Here is a 15,053-nt window from a genome sequence, read left to right as displayed (position 1 = left end):
TATCGCACAAATTTTAATATGTTTCTAAAATAAAATACAGAATAAAAACAGAATAAATGTCAATAAAATTTAAAAAAAAATACTAAAATTAGTGAAATAAGTGACAGCATGAAATTCCTTGGTGCTAAAGAACAAGGTTCCGGAGCTGGTCAGCATAATTACCACAGCTTTAGCAGCAGTAGTATCATTCCAAGTCCAACGATGAGCTAAACCGAGCAAGGGAATTCGACTGAACATTACAAGCCCGGCTTCGGATGTCACTGATACCCTTCAGTTGATGAAGAAGAATACCATTTCCGTGAAGAATGTATGGAAGAGCCATTTTATTGAGCACATGCAGCGATAGAAGATCGTGTAGGTGATATTGAAATTATTATGATCAGGAATTGCAAAAAGTTTTATTGAGGATTGTTTTGCATTGTGATGTTGACTTGAAATTATTATAACAATCGTCCGAGCATACGATTCGTGCAGAAGCCTATCAGAAGATTTCTATCAGCTACTACAATCTAAATCCCAACCATGTGACGCATAGGTGGTATGTAGGATAGAAAAATCCCCAAATAGTGACAGCTTAACATCCGACGCTTGAAAAACGCGAACTAAATGAAATTAGATTATCGCATCGTGAGATGGATGGTGGATACTCACTTGTTGTAAAGTACGATATCCGGCAACCAGATGTGTTCGGACGGCACGTACAGTTCCGTCACACCACCGTACTCTGCTGGATCCCATTTAAATTTATGATCCTGCCACTCCTGCGAAAGAGAAAAAAAATAGGGGTTTGCTGTATTCATACACTTATGCATGGCACCGTATGGCTGCTGCAACGGAAAGTTCCAACATCGTGGTCTATTCTCTTTCCGTGTGATGCTGTCGTTGTGCTGACGTTCGTGATGGCCAGCATGATAATAGAAATGGCGGGTGGTTGCGAGCACGAGGAGCGAAGCTTTTGGTTTCAGAGTGTTCCACATACACGGTGGAGACGTGGGGCGAGAATGTGGTATTCTTGGTCATTCGTTGGTCTCATCGTCGCAGCCAACTGTGGACAGAGGCACAAGCATTTCGTTCGGACCCATTGGGGCACACATCTCTTGAAATGGGGTGAAATATTCGGAACAGGGCAGAGAAAGTACGGGCATAAACATGACATAAATTACGGAGGACAAAGAAGATTGCAGGGCATGTTGGGATGCTGTATGTTGTGCTTGATTTTTATGCTAACACAACATGTAACCAAGCGAACGCAGTTGTAGGAAATGAGTACCGAAATTAGTGGGTGGTGCGGTTTATTGTTTACTAGGAACATGTTGTGCAAAGTGTCGATAAGGATCTAGATTAGAATTAGGTAGTATAGTAGTAGTTAAATAGTTTTAGAGCTTTTTTGTTTTGTGATCTCGTCCTTTGAACACAAATTTCTAAAATAAACCTAGAAACAGAAGAGCATATCCTAATAAGCTGTCGTATCGTATTCGAAGATTGAGCTATTTTATGTCCATTCAATAGCAGTTTCTTAACCAAATCATTTTCTATACACGGGTTTGAGGTTATCGATTAGTCCTTACGTGGATTCATTCTCAGATTAATTTACTTTTGTATGTTTTGTTCAGTCTATTGTCTAGCTGCGGAAGTCCCCTCTGCATTGTGCTTGTACATAGGGTCCATAGTTAATCTTTTAATTCCGGATTTTTTCATATATTTTTGTAACTTCCATAAAACATTCGAAAAGTTTTGGATTTTGGTCAGTATTGGCTATGAAGCTCATGCATGTTTTGGTGTTATTTAAAACCAAGTTTCATAATTCTACTTTGTGATGAAGAAAAAACAATTTAATTCACGTAGTAGTGACACTTCCTTCATCGCATTTAGCCAAAACAACAAGGATCCATAAAGTACGTCACGCAAAAATAGTAATTTTCAACCCCCCTCCCCCCTCTCCTTCGTCACGCTTGACGTACTTTGTGGATCCCCCAACTGTTTTGGTTCAGTACACCATTTCCTTCACAACTTCTAAACTTCATTATCAAATTCAACAGCGATCTACAAGGTTTTACCACATTTCAAAAGCTTGCGATAAAATTGGTTAACCCGAAATAGGCTGTTTTGTCACAGAGTTGCGATATACTTACATGTTCGAGCCATATATTTGTCGTAAGTATCTGATCCTTGAGATTCTGGAATGAAAGAAGAAAAGAAAATTATTTAAAAATATCAGCTCAGTTATGGGTGATTTAGCTTTCCGTTTTTTATTATTATGTATTATAGATTTATTTTCTAAAAAAATACATATATTAATAAATATATTTTTTAATTTTGGTCCACCAACTACCCATACGCCAGAAAGCCCATGGTTTAATATTCGGAACATAGGCTATTAACTTTGATTGAACTGAACCTGAGTTGCGAGCACAAACAAACCTCACTTGATCAGTACAATTGCTGATGAAGAATGTGTGTAACCGCCAGACATTCTAAATACTCAGGCTCCTTTAATGTGAACGTGTACTATACACATGTTGAAGGGTTGGCTTGACAAATGGATTGTGAATGATTCGACTATGCGTCCAATTTGGGAATCTCGGGCTCAATCAGTAGCCGTTAAGTTGAGAAGACCAACGGAGGTCCTTCGTAGCTTAGTTAGTTAAAGCACAAGTCTAGCGTACTGAGGGCCGTGGGCTCGAGTCCCATCGAAGGGAGAGTGGTTACCTCCAATACATTTTTCAAATCAAAATCTTCCACATAATGTGCATATTCACATCTGAGTTTTCAGAACATTGTAAATTAACATCAAGTTTCCACGTGGAAGTGACATATCTCAAAATATTAATATTAGATGTCGTAATTGAATGATTTTCGTGATATACGTGTTCAGCTACATTGGATCCAAATTCATAATTGAATCTCTTATCAGTTTCCCCATTAGCCTTACTTATTTCTGCAATATGTTATTTGAACCTTATATCTAAAGATCTTTTTGTTTGACCTACATATATTTTATCACACTGTGAAAAAACAGTTGAGGTCGAAATACGTATATGTTAAGGTCAAGTGGTGGCATTTAATGGAATTGTACGAACTCGTCTTATGATAAGTGAAGACATTCCACTAAAAGCTCAAAATAATGTCCTTATCAAATATCGACTGTTGTGCGAAAACTATGGATATACGTGTCTTTGAAAAAAAGTGATGCGCAAAACCAATCATTGCGGATAAGATGCCATCATAAAAAATCTAATTAAACGATATTAAAGTGTTTCATATTATAAACAGATGAAACACGGCATATTTTTTCAACTTATCATAGTATTGTTTATAGATTTAGAATCAATTGCACAGACACGTAAATCGAAGAGTATATCCGGGCATGTCAAAGCGCAAAACGTCTAACTAACCCATACCCTTTCTTATTCATCCATTTTAAATTTGCTGTTTTATGTTTGGTTATCTCTGTCACTTGCATTTCTATTTAGACTATCAGATTCAGTTCAAATGCACTCAGCTGTGAATGTAAATGCATGCTCTTCTATTTCATATGCACCATAATGGGCATCGAAAAATCCGCCTTTCATGTGAGTTTGCAGAAGTGCTTACAGATGAACGGGCACGGTAGAAAGGGATTGAAGAGCCAGATTTAGCCGAGTTTCTACTACTTTATTATCGTTTTTTTCTTCACGCTTCACTAGCATTTTGCCAAGTACATGCAGAATATTTCTAGGATTTTTTTTCAAATACGCGTAACTGTATTTGACCTTGAAATTTGAAACGACTCCTTCTCTCTCTATTCAGCATATTTCGTTCAACTGACGTTACGACCTAATAGATCGCAATCTATTCTTTCTGTTGGGTACATTGATTGACCAAAATAGTTTGAATTAAGATCACAATCGCCATTCAAAAAATCAAGGTTAGAATCAATTACGCTCATTGGAAAAAAGTTCCTAGATTTTTTTTTACATTCGGCTAGTCTAAAATGTACGAATTCTTCGTCGTAAGTAATTCAATTGCATTAACTATACGAACTACACAACCAGGAATAATTTGTAAATTTACGTTTGATTCAATTCACATATTTGGAGCATGGAAATAAGCGTAAAAATAAATGAATGCGCTATAATTTTGAATCTAAATGAATGTAAAATTACACGATCGTATAAAAATTAAGCAGATTAAATAGAAACCCAAACAAAAATTTAGTAAAAAGTAAACGTCACATAAAATGACAACCCGAAGAAAAAAATCCGGAAAACCCGGAACATCTCCGGTGTTCATGAGTCGTAGAAGGAAATCTAGAAGAGTTTCTGGGTCCAAGGGGCCCGGTTTTCCAAAATCGGAGTATTTTATCCTAAGTTATGCTAATTTAAAATGCGACAAGGTTTTGCCTATCTCAACCATTTTGTCTAGCCCCTGTAGATAAAGTTCTTTTTTGTGTGGCGGGTCCGTGCACACTGTTACGGTGACTACATATTTAACCCATTCGATTCCACTATCGAACATTTAGTGCAAGCCTTTTCCATAACCATGTCATAACTTGTGTGTAAATGCGAGATAAACAAACTCCTTTCGTTAAGAACCAACGAGGTGGCAATCTACCGTGTGGAATTCAAAGCGCACTAGTCAAATCTTGATGTGGGATGGGATTCTAAACAGACCTAACATGATGCCCCCAGGCACCAGTTTACCAAGGAGGTACATACGCTGTTATGAGCCAGAATCTCATGTTTGGGGCGGCCCGAAACAATCGACGAAGACCGTGATCGGGTGTTAATCGACGTCCATAGCTTGCACTCCGAAAGCACTGTTGAAGACTGTTGATGACGAGTACGACAGCTGCCCTAGCCACGGCGTTAAAATCACCAAGATTTGAACGCTTAGGTTGGCCAGAAGGAAAATTTTAGACCGACCATTGGAAAGATCAGGGCCCATCGGCTTCAAGAATACACGGGTAAAAATCCATTCCCAAAAATGAGAAAATAATTCATGATTCCATGAATCCGTCGTGTTTTCATGCTATGAAAATACACCATGAATATAAATCATGATTTCATGATTTATTTTCGCGTAACGCAACAAATGCGTTACAATTTGGTTGTTAAGATCGACATAATTAAAAAAAATCAGCAGGGAATTTGCACTCGAGTACACTGAGCGAGAGTTCGGCGTGCTACCTCTCAACCGTTCTTACTTCTTGGGAATGGAGTGTTCGAAGTATAACCGGTTATGCATACTGTCGACTGATGAGGATTGCCTAGTACCATGAAAAATGTTCCTGAAATCATGAAATTTAATCATGGTTTCATGAACTGGTCTGATTCATGATTTCATGATTTTTTATTCATGCCTGTGGGTATGCATTTCCTTCCCTGTATGGCCATTTGCAGCACCTACTTCCGGCACAGCCTTCCGAATCGTTACACCTAAAGTTTATCACTACAAATAGAATCACAAATCGACCACGCTCTGATTGTGATACTCCGACATTATCAACTTCAGGATCTAGGGTAAAGTTCCCAATAGTTGACCCCCAACCAATAGTGGACCCTCCAGCCATGTTTGCATTATTACAGCACAATGTAAACATTTTGCTATAAAATTCCATCGGGAAAACCTACCTTACAGTCTTATGATTTGATTACATGCATTGGAAATGCCAAGAAATCCAGGAGGAGATTGGCCGGCTGAAGGACACCAAAGCCCCTGGGGTTGACCAACTGCCAGGAGAGCTATTTAAACACGGTGGTGAGGCACTGGCTAGAGCGCTGCACTGGGTCATTACCAAGATTTGGGAGGAGGAAGTTTTGCCGCAGGAGTGGATGGAAGGTGTCGTGTGTCCCATCTACAAAAAGGGCGATAAGCTGGATTGTAGCAACTACAGCGCAATCACATTGCTGAACGCCGCCTACAAGGTACTCTCCCAAATTGTATGCCGTCGACTAGCACCAATTGCAAGGGAGTTCGTGGGGCAGTACCTGGCGGGTGTCATGGGCGAACACTCCACCACGGACCAGGTGTTCGCCATTCGCCAAGTACTGCAGAAATGCCGCGAATACAACGTGCCCACACATCATCTATTCATCGACTTCATAGCCGCATATGATACAATCGATCGGGACCAGCTATGGCAGCTAATGCACGAGCACGGATTTTCGGATAAACTGACACGGTCGATCAAGGCGACGATGGATCGGGTGATGTGCGTAGTTCGAGTTTCAGGGGCATTCTCGAGTCCCTTCGAAACCCGGAGAGGGTTACGGCAAGGTGATGGTCTTTCGTGTCTGCTATTCAACATCGCTTTGGAAGGGGTAATATGAAGAGCAGGGATTAACACGAGTGGTACAATTTTCAATAAGTCCGTCCAGCTATTTGGCTTCGCCGACGACATAGATATTATGGCAAGTGACTTTGAGAAGATGGAGGAAGCCTACATCAGACTGAAGAGGGAAGCTAAGCGGATCGGACTAGTCATCAACACGTCGAAGACGAAGTACATGATAGGAAGAGGTTCAAGAGAAGACAATGTGAGCCACCCACCGCGAGTTTGCATTGGTGGTGACGAAATCGAGGTGATAGAAGAATTTGTGTACTTGGGCTGATTGGTGACTGCCGAAAATGATACCAGCAGGGAAATTCGGAGACGCATAGTGGCTGGAAATCGTACATACTTTGGACTCCGCAAGACGCTCCGATCGAATAGAGTTCGCCGCCGTACCAAACTGACAATCTACAAAACGCTCATTAGACCGGTAGTCCTCTACGGACACGAGACCTGGACGATGCTCGTGGAGGAGGCGAATGAACCCCGAGTTGCATCAGCTGTTGGGAGAACCATCCATCGTTCACACCGCGAAAATCGGACGACTGCGGAGGGCCGGGCACGTAGCCAGAATGTCGGACAGTAACCCGGTGAAAATGGTTCTCGACAACGATCCGACGGGTACAAGAAGGCGAGGTGCGCAGCGGGCAAGGTGGATCGATCAGGTGGAAGATGATTTGCGGACCCTCCGTAGACTGCGTGGTTGGCGACGTGTAGCCATGGACCGAGCCGAATGGATAAGACTCTTGTGCTGTAATTATATGCCGCACAGATAATACTGCATACATGAAACATCTCAAGGTAGAATTGCCGGAAAAGGGTGAGTTCGATGGAGCCCTGGAGTACAGTCAAAGCAGCCAATAACGACATAGCGTAGATCAACGTCGGGTATGTGGGACGAAGTCGCCGGAACGATCAGTTCGAAAAGTTATATAGACATATTCTGAAGCAGAAGGAGGCAGCTCCTGTGGTCGCACTGCAGCAAAAGACCTGTCAGAACGTGAATCGCTTTAAATGGAGTCTGATACAGAAAAACCGTCTTTTTCAGGAGAAGAAACTCCGCTTGCAAGAAGCGGAGTGCGAGTAGATGGAACAGCTGTGCCTTCATCAAGAAACACACAAGTACTATCAGAAGCTCAACGCATTCCTAAAAAAACTTCGTGCCGCGAGCCGAAATGCTCAGTGACAAGGATGGGAGCATCTTGAAACCTCCACGATTTTTCAGATAATTTCAAGAGTAGTTCTAGCCTACAGGAATTCTTTCGAAAATTATTTTAAAATTCCTTCGGATTCCATTGGATACGTTTCTACAGAATTTGATTTAGGAATACTTCGGGATATGTTTTAGAAATTCCTGAGCATGAGCATTATGACCGTACAATTCGTAGTTGCTACTCCGTGATTGACTGAACTTGCGAAATTGTACAGAGAACACAATGAATGGGGCTTGGGATTAGCTACCCATTCTCAATGTACACGTTTCGGGGTCTCAAATATAGTCAATAACGGCGCCGGCCACGTTCCTTATAGGAATGGAAGGATTATTAGTCCGACTCTCGTTGCTACTAGAGACCGAGTATACCTCTGCATCTCCACGATTGTCTTGGGATAGGATATCGTTTTAGTTACAAAGGATAATTTATCTGGATGCTCTTTGGTAAGCGATGCGATCTATGGGATGGGAAATAACACTAATACGAGTTAATAGTTAAAACATGCACGCCCGGTGGCATATAAAGACTGAGGAGATTCGTGTTTTGGACGACCGCACGGAAGCGCAGCACTCTGTACTCACTTGTTCGATTGCTACAGCAAACTATTGAAGAACGCGCTTTTTTCGACCGCGCACGACATGCGCATGAGCCACCGAATACAAGATACATATTTTATTTCTTTCTCGACGACTAAAACACGCACTGCACTTACTTGTTCGATGGCTATTCTTATCACCGGCCGCGCAATGCAGAACAATATTTCGGCAGATCGCGCGATCGTTCTGCTGTCCGAAACAAGAGAAAACAAGCACTGAACTGAACTTCGAATCTTTCCTCTAGGAAACCCTATAAAACCATACAACATTCCTTCTGAAATTCATGCAGGAATTATTCCGGAAATTTTGTTGGAAGATTTTTCTCGGAAATTTATTACCATTTATAAAATGAGAAATACTAAAGAAATTTTTGGAAGAGTTTCCAATTGAAATATCAGAGGAATTTCCAGATGAAATTCCTAAATGAGCTTCTGAAGTTATTCCCGAAAAAAGTCTTAAAGGTATATCCGAAGGTCTTAGAAAATTTCTTATTAAATTTCCGGAGGAATGAGGCAATTCCTAATAAAGAATTGAAAGAATTCCAGGATAACGTTCTATAGAAGAATATGAATTTCCTTGAGAAATATCCGAAATAATTGCTGAGGCAATTCCTGAAAAAGTTCGAAAGAATTTCTAAATCAATTTCCGCAGGAAGTCCTAAAGTAATTTGCAAAAAAACTTCTCAAGCAATTTCCAAAGTAATTCATAAAGAAATTTCCGAAGGAATTCTCCCAATAATGTACATGGCATTCAATATTCTAAAGGAATTTTGAAAAGTATTTCCGAAGAATTTCTCAAGACACAAGGATTCCTTAATGATATTTCGTAGGTTTTCCTATTGGATTTTTTGAAGGGATTTCTTAAAAAAATTCTGAATGGGTTTCAGAATGTCTCCTTTGATTTTCCGAAGGAATATTTTTTTATTTCCAAAATAATTTCGGGAAATGTGATGAATGATGAAATGAAAGAGAGAAAATTAAAAAATGTCGGGAATTCCTTTAGAAGGCAAGGAGCCAAGGGAATGGAATTTCTTATGGAATTCATGAAACAATTTCTAAAAGAATTGCTAAAAGAACTTTATGAGAAAGTTAAGGAGTTTCTTAAAGAACTCTTGGAGCACTCTTTAGCCGTGCGATAAAATGCACGGCTACAAAGCAAGACCATGCTGAGGGTGACTGGGTTCGATTTCCGCTCCGATCCAGGAAATTTTGGGAATGGCAATTGTCTCGACTTCTCTGAGCATAAAAGTATCATCGTGATCGCCTCACGTTATACGAATGCAAAAATGGTATCTTGGCTTAGAAACCTTGCAGTGAATAACTGTGGAAGTGCTTAATGAACACTAAGCTGCGAAGCGGCAATATCCCACTGGGGGATGTAATGTCAATGAAGAAGATGATGAAGAAGAAAATAATTCTTAGATTTTTTTTTGTAAGAGTTTTCGAAAGTATTCTATAAGAAACTTCTGAAGTTATTTCTAGATTTATTCGCGGAGAATATTCGAAGAATTTCTTTGAGAAACTTAGGAAAGAATCACTGGAGGAATTTTTCGATAGATTGTCTAGAGGAATTTCCGATGGAATTCCTTGAGAAGTTTTTGAAGGCATGCCTGAAAGAATTTCTGAATGATTAATTAAATCAATTTGTGGAATATTTTTTACCAAAAAATGTCTGGAAAATTTTCCGAAAGAAATTTTGGATAAATTAATGAAACATTACCTGATTGAATACTTGAAGCAATACCTGAAGTAAATCCTTGATGATATCTGAAGAAGTATGATGATGGATCGACTGCAATCCCGATATTTTATTTTTTTTGCTAAATTCCAGATTCAAAACAGGGTCCGAATTTTTGGAAGGAGAAATTCCTTCAGATATTTCTAAAGGAATTGTTGCCGGAGTTTCTGAAGAAATTCTTGCAGAAATTTACTTGATGGGCTACAGCTCTTCGATGAACCTACGTCGAATTGAGTATCCTTCTCCACTGGACTCGATGGCAGAAATTTAAGAATGTCAAAAATTCCTTCAGGATTTAACCTGGAAATTCTATTCGGGAATCCCTTTACCCCTTTTAGAAATTCCTTTGAAAATTTCTTACTTACCTACGGAGATCGTTTTAGGAATACCTTCGGAAATTCTTTTAGGAGAAATCCTTCGGAAATTTGTTTAGTTACACCTTAGAAAAGTTATTTTTTTCGGAAATTCCACCAGAGATTCTTTTAAGCACTCCTCTATTTAATCTTTAGAAATTTCATCGAAAATTATTTTAGAAATACCTTCGGAAACTACTTTTGGAATTCCTTTGTTAATTTCCTAAGAAATTTGCTTGAAACTCTTAAGGGAAGTCACTCGGAAATTCCTTTAAGAATATCTGCGAATATTATTTCAGGAAAGCCTTCCGAAATTCCTGAAGGAGAATTCTTTTAATGAATTTCGTTATGAATTCCTTTGGAAATTGATTTAGGAATTCCTGCGGGATTCAAGGAATTGCTTCAGCAATTAGTTCAGAATATTCTCAAAAAAAAAAATCTTTCAATAATTTCTTAAGAAATCCTTTCCGAAATTCTAGGAAATAAATCTTGGAGACCATGCTGAGGGTGGCTGGGTTCGATTCCCGGTGTCGGTCTAGGCAATTTTCGGATTGGATATTGACTCGACTTCCCTGGGCATAAAAGTATCATCGTGTTAGCCTCATGATATACGAATGCAAAAATGGTTACTTGGCTTAGAAACCTCGCAGTTAATAACTGTGGAAGTGCTTAATGAATACTAAGCTGCGAGGCGGCTCTGTCCCAGTGTGGGGATGTAATGCCAATAAGAAGAAGAAAAAAATCTTGGAGAAAAATCTTCTTAATTCCTCTTAGAAATTTCTTCAGGAATCCAAGAATTCTTTCAAAAAATCCTTTAGGAATTCCATTGTACGTTCCTCCGGAAATCTAATTAGAAATTCCTCAGGACCTTTGGATATTCCTTTTAAAATTCTTTCGGAAATCTCTTCATAAATTGATTCAGAAAAGAAATTCTTCAAGGAAAATATTTTAAAATTTCCTTAGGATCTTTCATTTGGAAACTCTTTTGATATTTCCGTTAGAAACGTTTCCGAAAATTTTTATTCCTCAATAAGTTACATTCTTCAATAAATTTCTGGAAAAATCTTCCAACAAAATATCCGAAATAATTCCTGCAGAAATTACTGATGGAATTTTTTATGGTCTTACTAAAAGAAAAAAATAAGTTTCAAAGGAATTTCCGGATGAATTTGCAAAGGCCTTTCTATAGGATTTTTCATAGGAATTCCTCGAGGAATGTAAAACGGAATTCCTACATTAATGAATTTCCAAAGAAATTCCTAGATTTCTTCAAAGTCGAGTCAAGTACGAGGCACTGAAGACGGTCTTACTGTTGAGGTCGAAATACGTATCTGTCAAGATACAATTAAGTGGTGGAATTCAATGGGATTGTACAAACTCGTCTTATGACAAGAGACGACATTCCACTAAAAAGCTAAAAATAATTTTCTTAACGGTTTCGGAAACATATTTTCTAATAATTCTGTGTTAGAACCTCCCAAACCCTGTATAAGAACTGGGCGTATGCAAAAATGCTAGATTCTCAAACAAATATTGTATTAGAGATATTGTATTGTTTGTGAGCTTACATTTTGTGTATAAGAATTTAACAATTTCACATATGTCCATTTTTTTAACAGGTTTTGGTATGTTCTTATAATAATATGTTAGAAACTCTAACAGTCGTTGGTTGGCTGTAGTAAAATAACTTTTTTCTTAGAACGAAATAACTTAGGCGAAAGTTATTAAATTTCGGGGAAAATATCTGGAGGGCCACGTGCCTCATTGTGCCCCAGCTCAACTCCGTCATTGGTCAAAACCTACTGATTTGCCTATCCTCATTAGCAATAGATGTTTGCCAATAGTGCAGACAGCGACAATCTTCCGCTATAGTTAATTATCTTAATTACATCTATTGTAAATAGTATAAATCAATATCAATTGAATCGATCTGCAGATGGTGTTAGTCACATCATCAACTAATCAGACACAAACAAATTTTGGTTCCTCCTTTGTGTAAGAAGATTAACGCTGAAATCGAATCTTGTTGAATACATTATATACAAATTTTGATTGTTATAAAGTAATTGTTCAATTATTACGCGATGGAAAGCCGTGCCTATTGTTGAACAGTCCGTGTACTATTTGTGAAGTGTGCAGTGATAGGCAAAGCTCTTGACGTGAAGTAACTCGAACATTACCGCAGGCATCAACTCACCAGATCTATCAGCTGTGATAACCGCAATCCCAATTTCACTAAAACTGTGTCTGTGTTGTTGCTTACTGGTCGTATCAGCCGATTATAATTGCTGAGTAGATCGTCGTACAGTCGTTTTGCATCGGGATTTGCTTCGCACAGGTCGATTAACGTCGCCAACAGGTAGCACAATATCAGGATACGTAACAAAAAGCTTGACCTTATCATTTTGAATGAATTGAGAAAGCACGAATAAATATCGTATTTCTTCATCCGATGCGTTCTGTCACTTCTATCAACATCCGGAGCTGTCATTTATTCACGCGTCGATTCTTTTGCTTCCACATTCATGCGCTTCACTGCAGGTGAACTTTTCTTCACATTTTGTTCGATTCCATTAGCATTGTGTTACCCTTATCGTTTTACATAGGATTGAATTAGCATCAATGTCACTCACAATTGAATTTTAACACGTTTTTATTTCCTAAATTAATGAATCTAACGAAAACTTACGACACTCTTCCGACCGACAGCATAGCTTAGTACGACTAGTTGGTAGTGGTTTCGAAGTACACCAATAGAGGCGTTGTCATCGTGTAAGCATCCAACGAAATTTGTAAAGGGAGCCTAGTTCAGTATAGGTGATTCGGGACTATGCCTTGCTCTTGATACTGGCTGGATGCTATCAAATACTGGGACCAAGAGATTGTTATTCCAGAATCAGCTTCCGTCTGCGCATGATCTCGACAGATGGAGTAAAAGTGGATACTGGGCAGAGAGCATTCACAGATACTCGTGAGCGGATGCTGGAAAGTTTTTGTAAAACCAGCGGGCCACGCCAAGGATTCCACACCGTGGTTAAAGGATAACTGAACCGCTGCTGCAGCTCACATTCCTATGGTGGAGCGTGTATCAGATGGTAGGAGCTGTGTAATCTACTCGGATGGCTTCCGTGTATTCACTGGATTTAATGAGCAAACAGAGCAGCACTGGCGAAAATGCTGTCGTTATTGTTAGCTAATTTACTTTGTAGGATGTTTTAGAGTGTTACCTAAAAGGGAGGAAAGACCTGAATATGGTACATGATTTGGGGCATCTACTAGAGAAAAAATTTCTCAAAAAAAAAGCTGTGCAAGATTATTTCTCATGATAAGCACGAAGTTGCCTTGTGAACTGATTACTGTTTAAAATTGATGAATGATAGAATTTTCCATAATTTGAAACCTAGTAACCTCTGTAGATGCGCGTGTCCAAAGCAGCCAAGTAGTTAATTACACGGAATACAGAAAACAAGGTTGTTCGAAGATAACAGCGACGTCACATGTTTCAAACCGAATGTTTACAAACGTGCTGAGCATCCTTGTTTTTGTATGCCGTGCTTTAGTATAAATAATAACAATCAGCTTCCTGAGAAAGTTATCTTCTATTTATGGTACATCGTGAATATGGATATTCTCATTCCTCCCAGCGAATACAATAAATGTCTAACTTTTATCATGGCGCGAATTGATGCATGTCGTAAGCGTGTCTGTTTGTCATGATGGCAAATATTTGTCTAGGCTAACCGAAATCCATGGCGATGTCGAATCAGTCTGCTAGATGCATGTATGAAGTCTGCAAATATTTGACGATTAGACAAAGAGCAGACTACGTGATTCACGCCAAACTTCAAAAAGCTCTTGAGTACAGACCGGATTCAAATATTTTCTGTTGGGGAATATTTCCGTCTCCCATGGCGTAGAAGTATATCCTGCAAAAGGTATGATATGAGCGTATAAACTGTAATTTTGCTCAAATCACAGTTAATTATTGTAGATGTACCCAATAGAACTCCGTCTCTCATTAGAGTAAAAGGAAAAGTGTGACAGAAATGCTGTATTTAGTTTAGATAATACATATTATCGTAATCTGATTCGAATTGTCTAGGAAGAAAAAAAATAGGGTAAAAGTTCCCATAGTCGTGGGTGTTCCTATAGTTGCGGTAGTGTTATTTTCACATAATCAACGTATTAAACGCAGCAACCCATGTGAATATTCAATTTGTTGACCTGTCATTAAGTGAAATAAAATAAAACAGGTTGGAAATCGCATCAAAATTGGTAAAGTATCACTAAAATACCTTATATTTGTCTCTGCTTTGCACCAATAATTGCGGTAGTGTTCCCATAGTTGCGAGTATCATATGAAAACAATGGGATTCGCAACTATATGAACACAAGTTAAAAAGTACCGCAACTATTGGAACATTGCACCAATAATTGGATGTATCATTTTAGGTAACAACGATGGATTCTACTGCGACTAGACCATTTTTAGATAGAAATATGATTGAGAAGCTCTAAAGTGCAACGCTTCAATAAGCTTATCTATTGAAAGTTGAACGCAAAAAATACAAACCCGAGCAAGATCGGGCGTGTTCTACTAGTCTATCTATCTATATAAACATGAGTTTGCCGTTCCTTTAAGGCAATATAACTCACGACCGTATGATCCGATTTGCAAGATTTCCTCGCCAATCGATTCGTCTCGGGGTCAGCTGTGTTAGAGTTGTTCTGAAAAAAATCATCAAGCTCAAACTGAAATCGATCTAGAGTGCGACACTACAATCAACTAAATGATTGACTGATCGAAAATAAAACCCGATCGATATCGGGCAGGTTCACC

The 15,053-nt window shown here is 38.9% G+C and overlaps 1 protein-coding gene across 1 annotated transcript in view; it reads right to left on the bottom strand.

Annotated features, from left to right (window-relative positions):
• The window catches only part of LOC134224126 (acetylcholine receptor subunit alpha-like 2), an 88,079-nt gene extending 74,848 nt beyond the window's left edge, over positions 1-13,231 (bottom strand). The window contains exons 1-3 of the mRNA XM_062703383.1: positions 12,411-13,231; positions 2,133-2,177; positions 652-761 (exon numbers count right to left, since the gene is read on the bottom strand). Coding sequence (XP_062559367.1) covers positions 652-761; positions 2,133-2,177; positions 12,411-12,704 — 449 coding nt within the window. The 5' untranslated portion in view covers positions 12,705-13,231. The remainder of the gene's footprint in view (positions 1-651; positions 762-2,132; positions 2,178-12,410) is intronic.
• Between the last annotated feature and the right edge of the window lie 1,822 nt (positions 13,232-15,053).

Source organism: Armigeres subalbatus, chromosome 3, assembly GCF_024139115.2.
Source record: "Armigeres subalbatus isolate Guangzhou_Male chromosome 3, GZ_Asu_2, whole genome shotgun sequence".
NCBI lineage: Eukaryota > Metazoa > Arthropoda > Insecta > Diptera > Culicidae > Armigeres > Armigeres subalbatus.
This window is presented reverse-complemented; position numbering and strand designations above follow the sequence as displayed.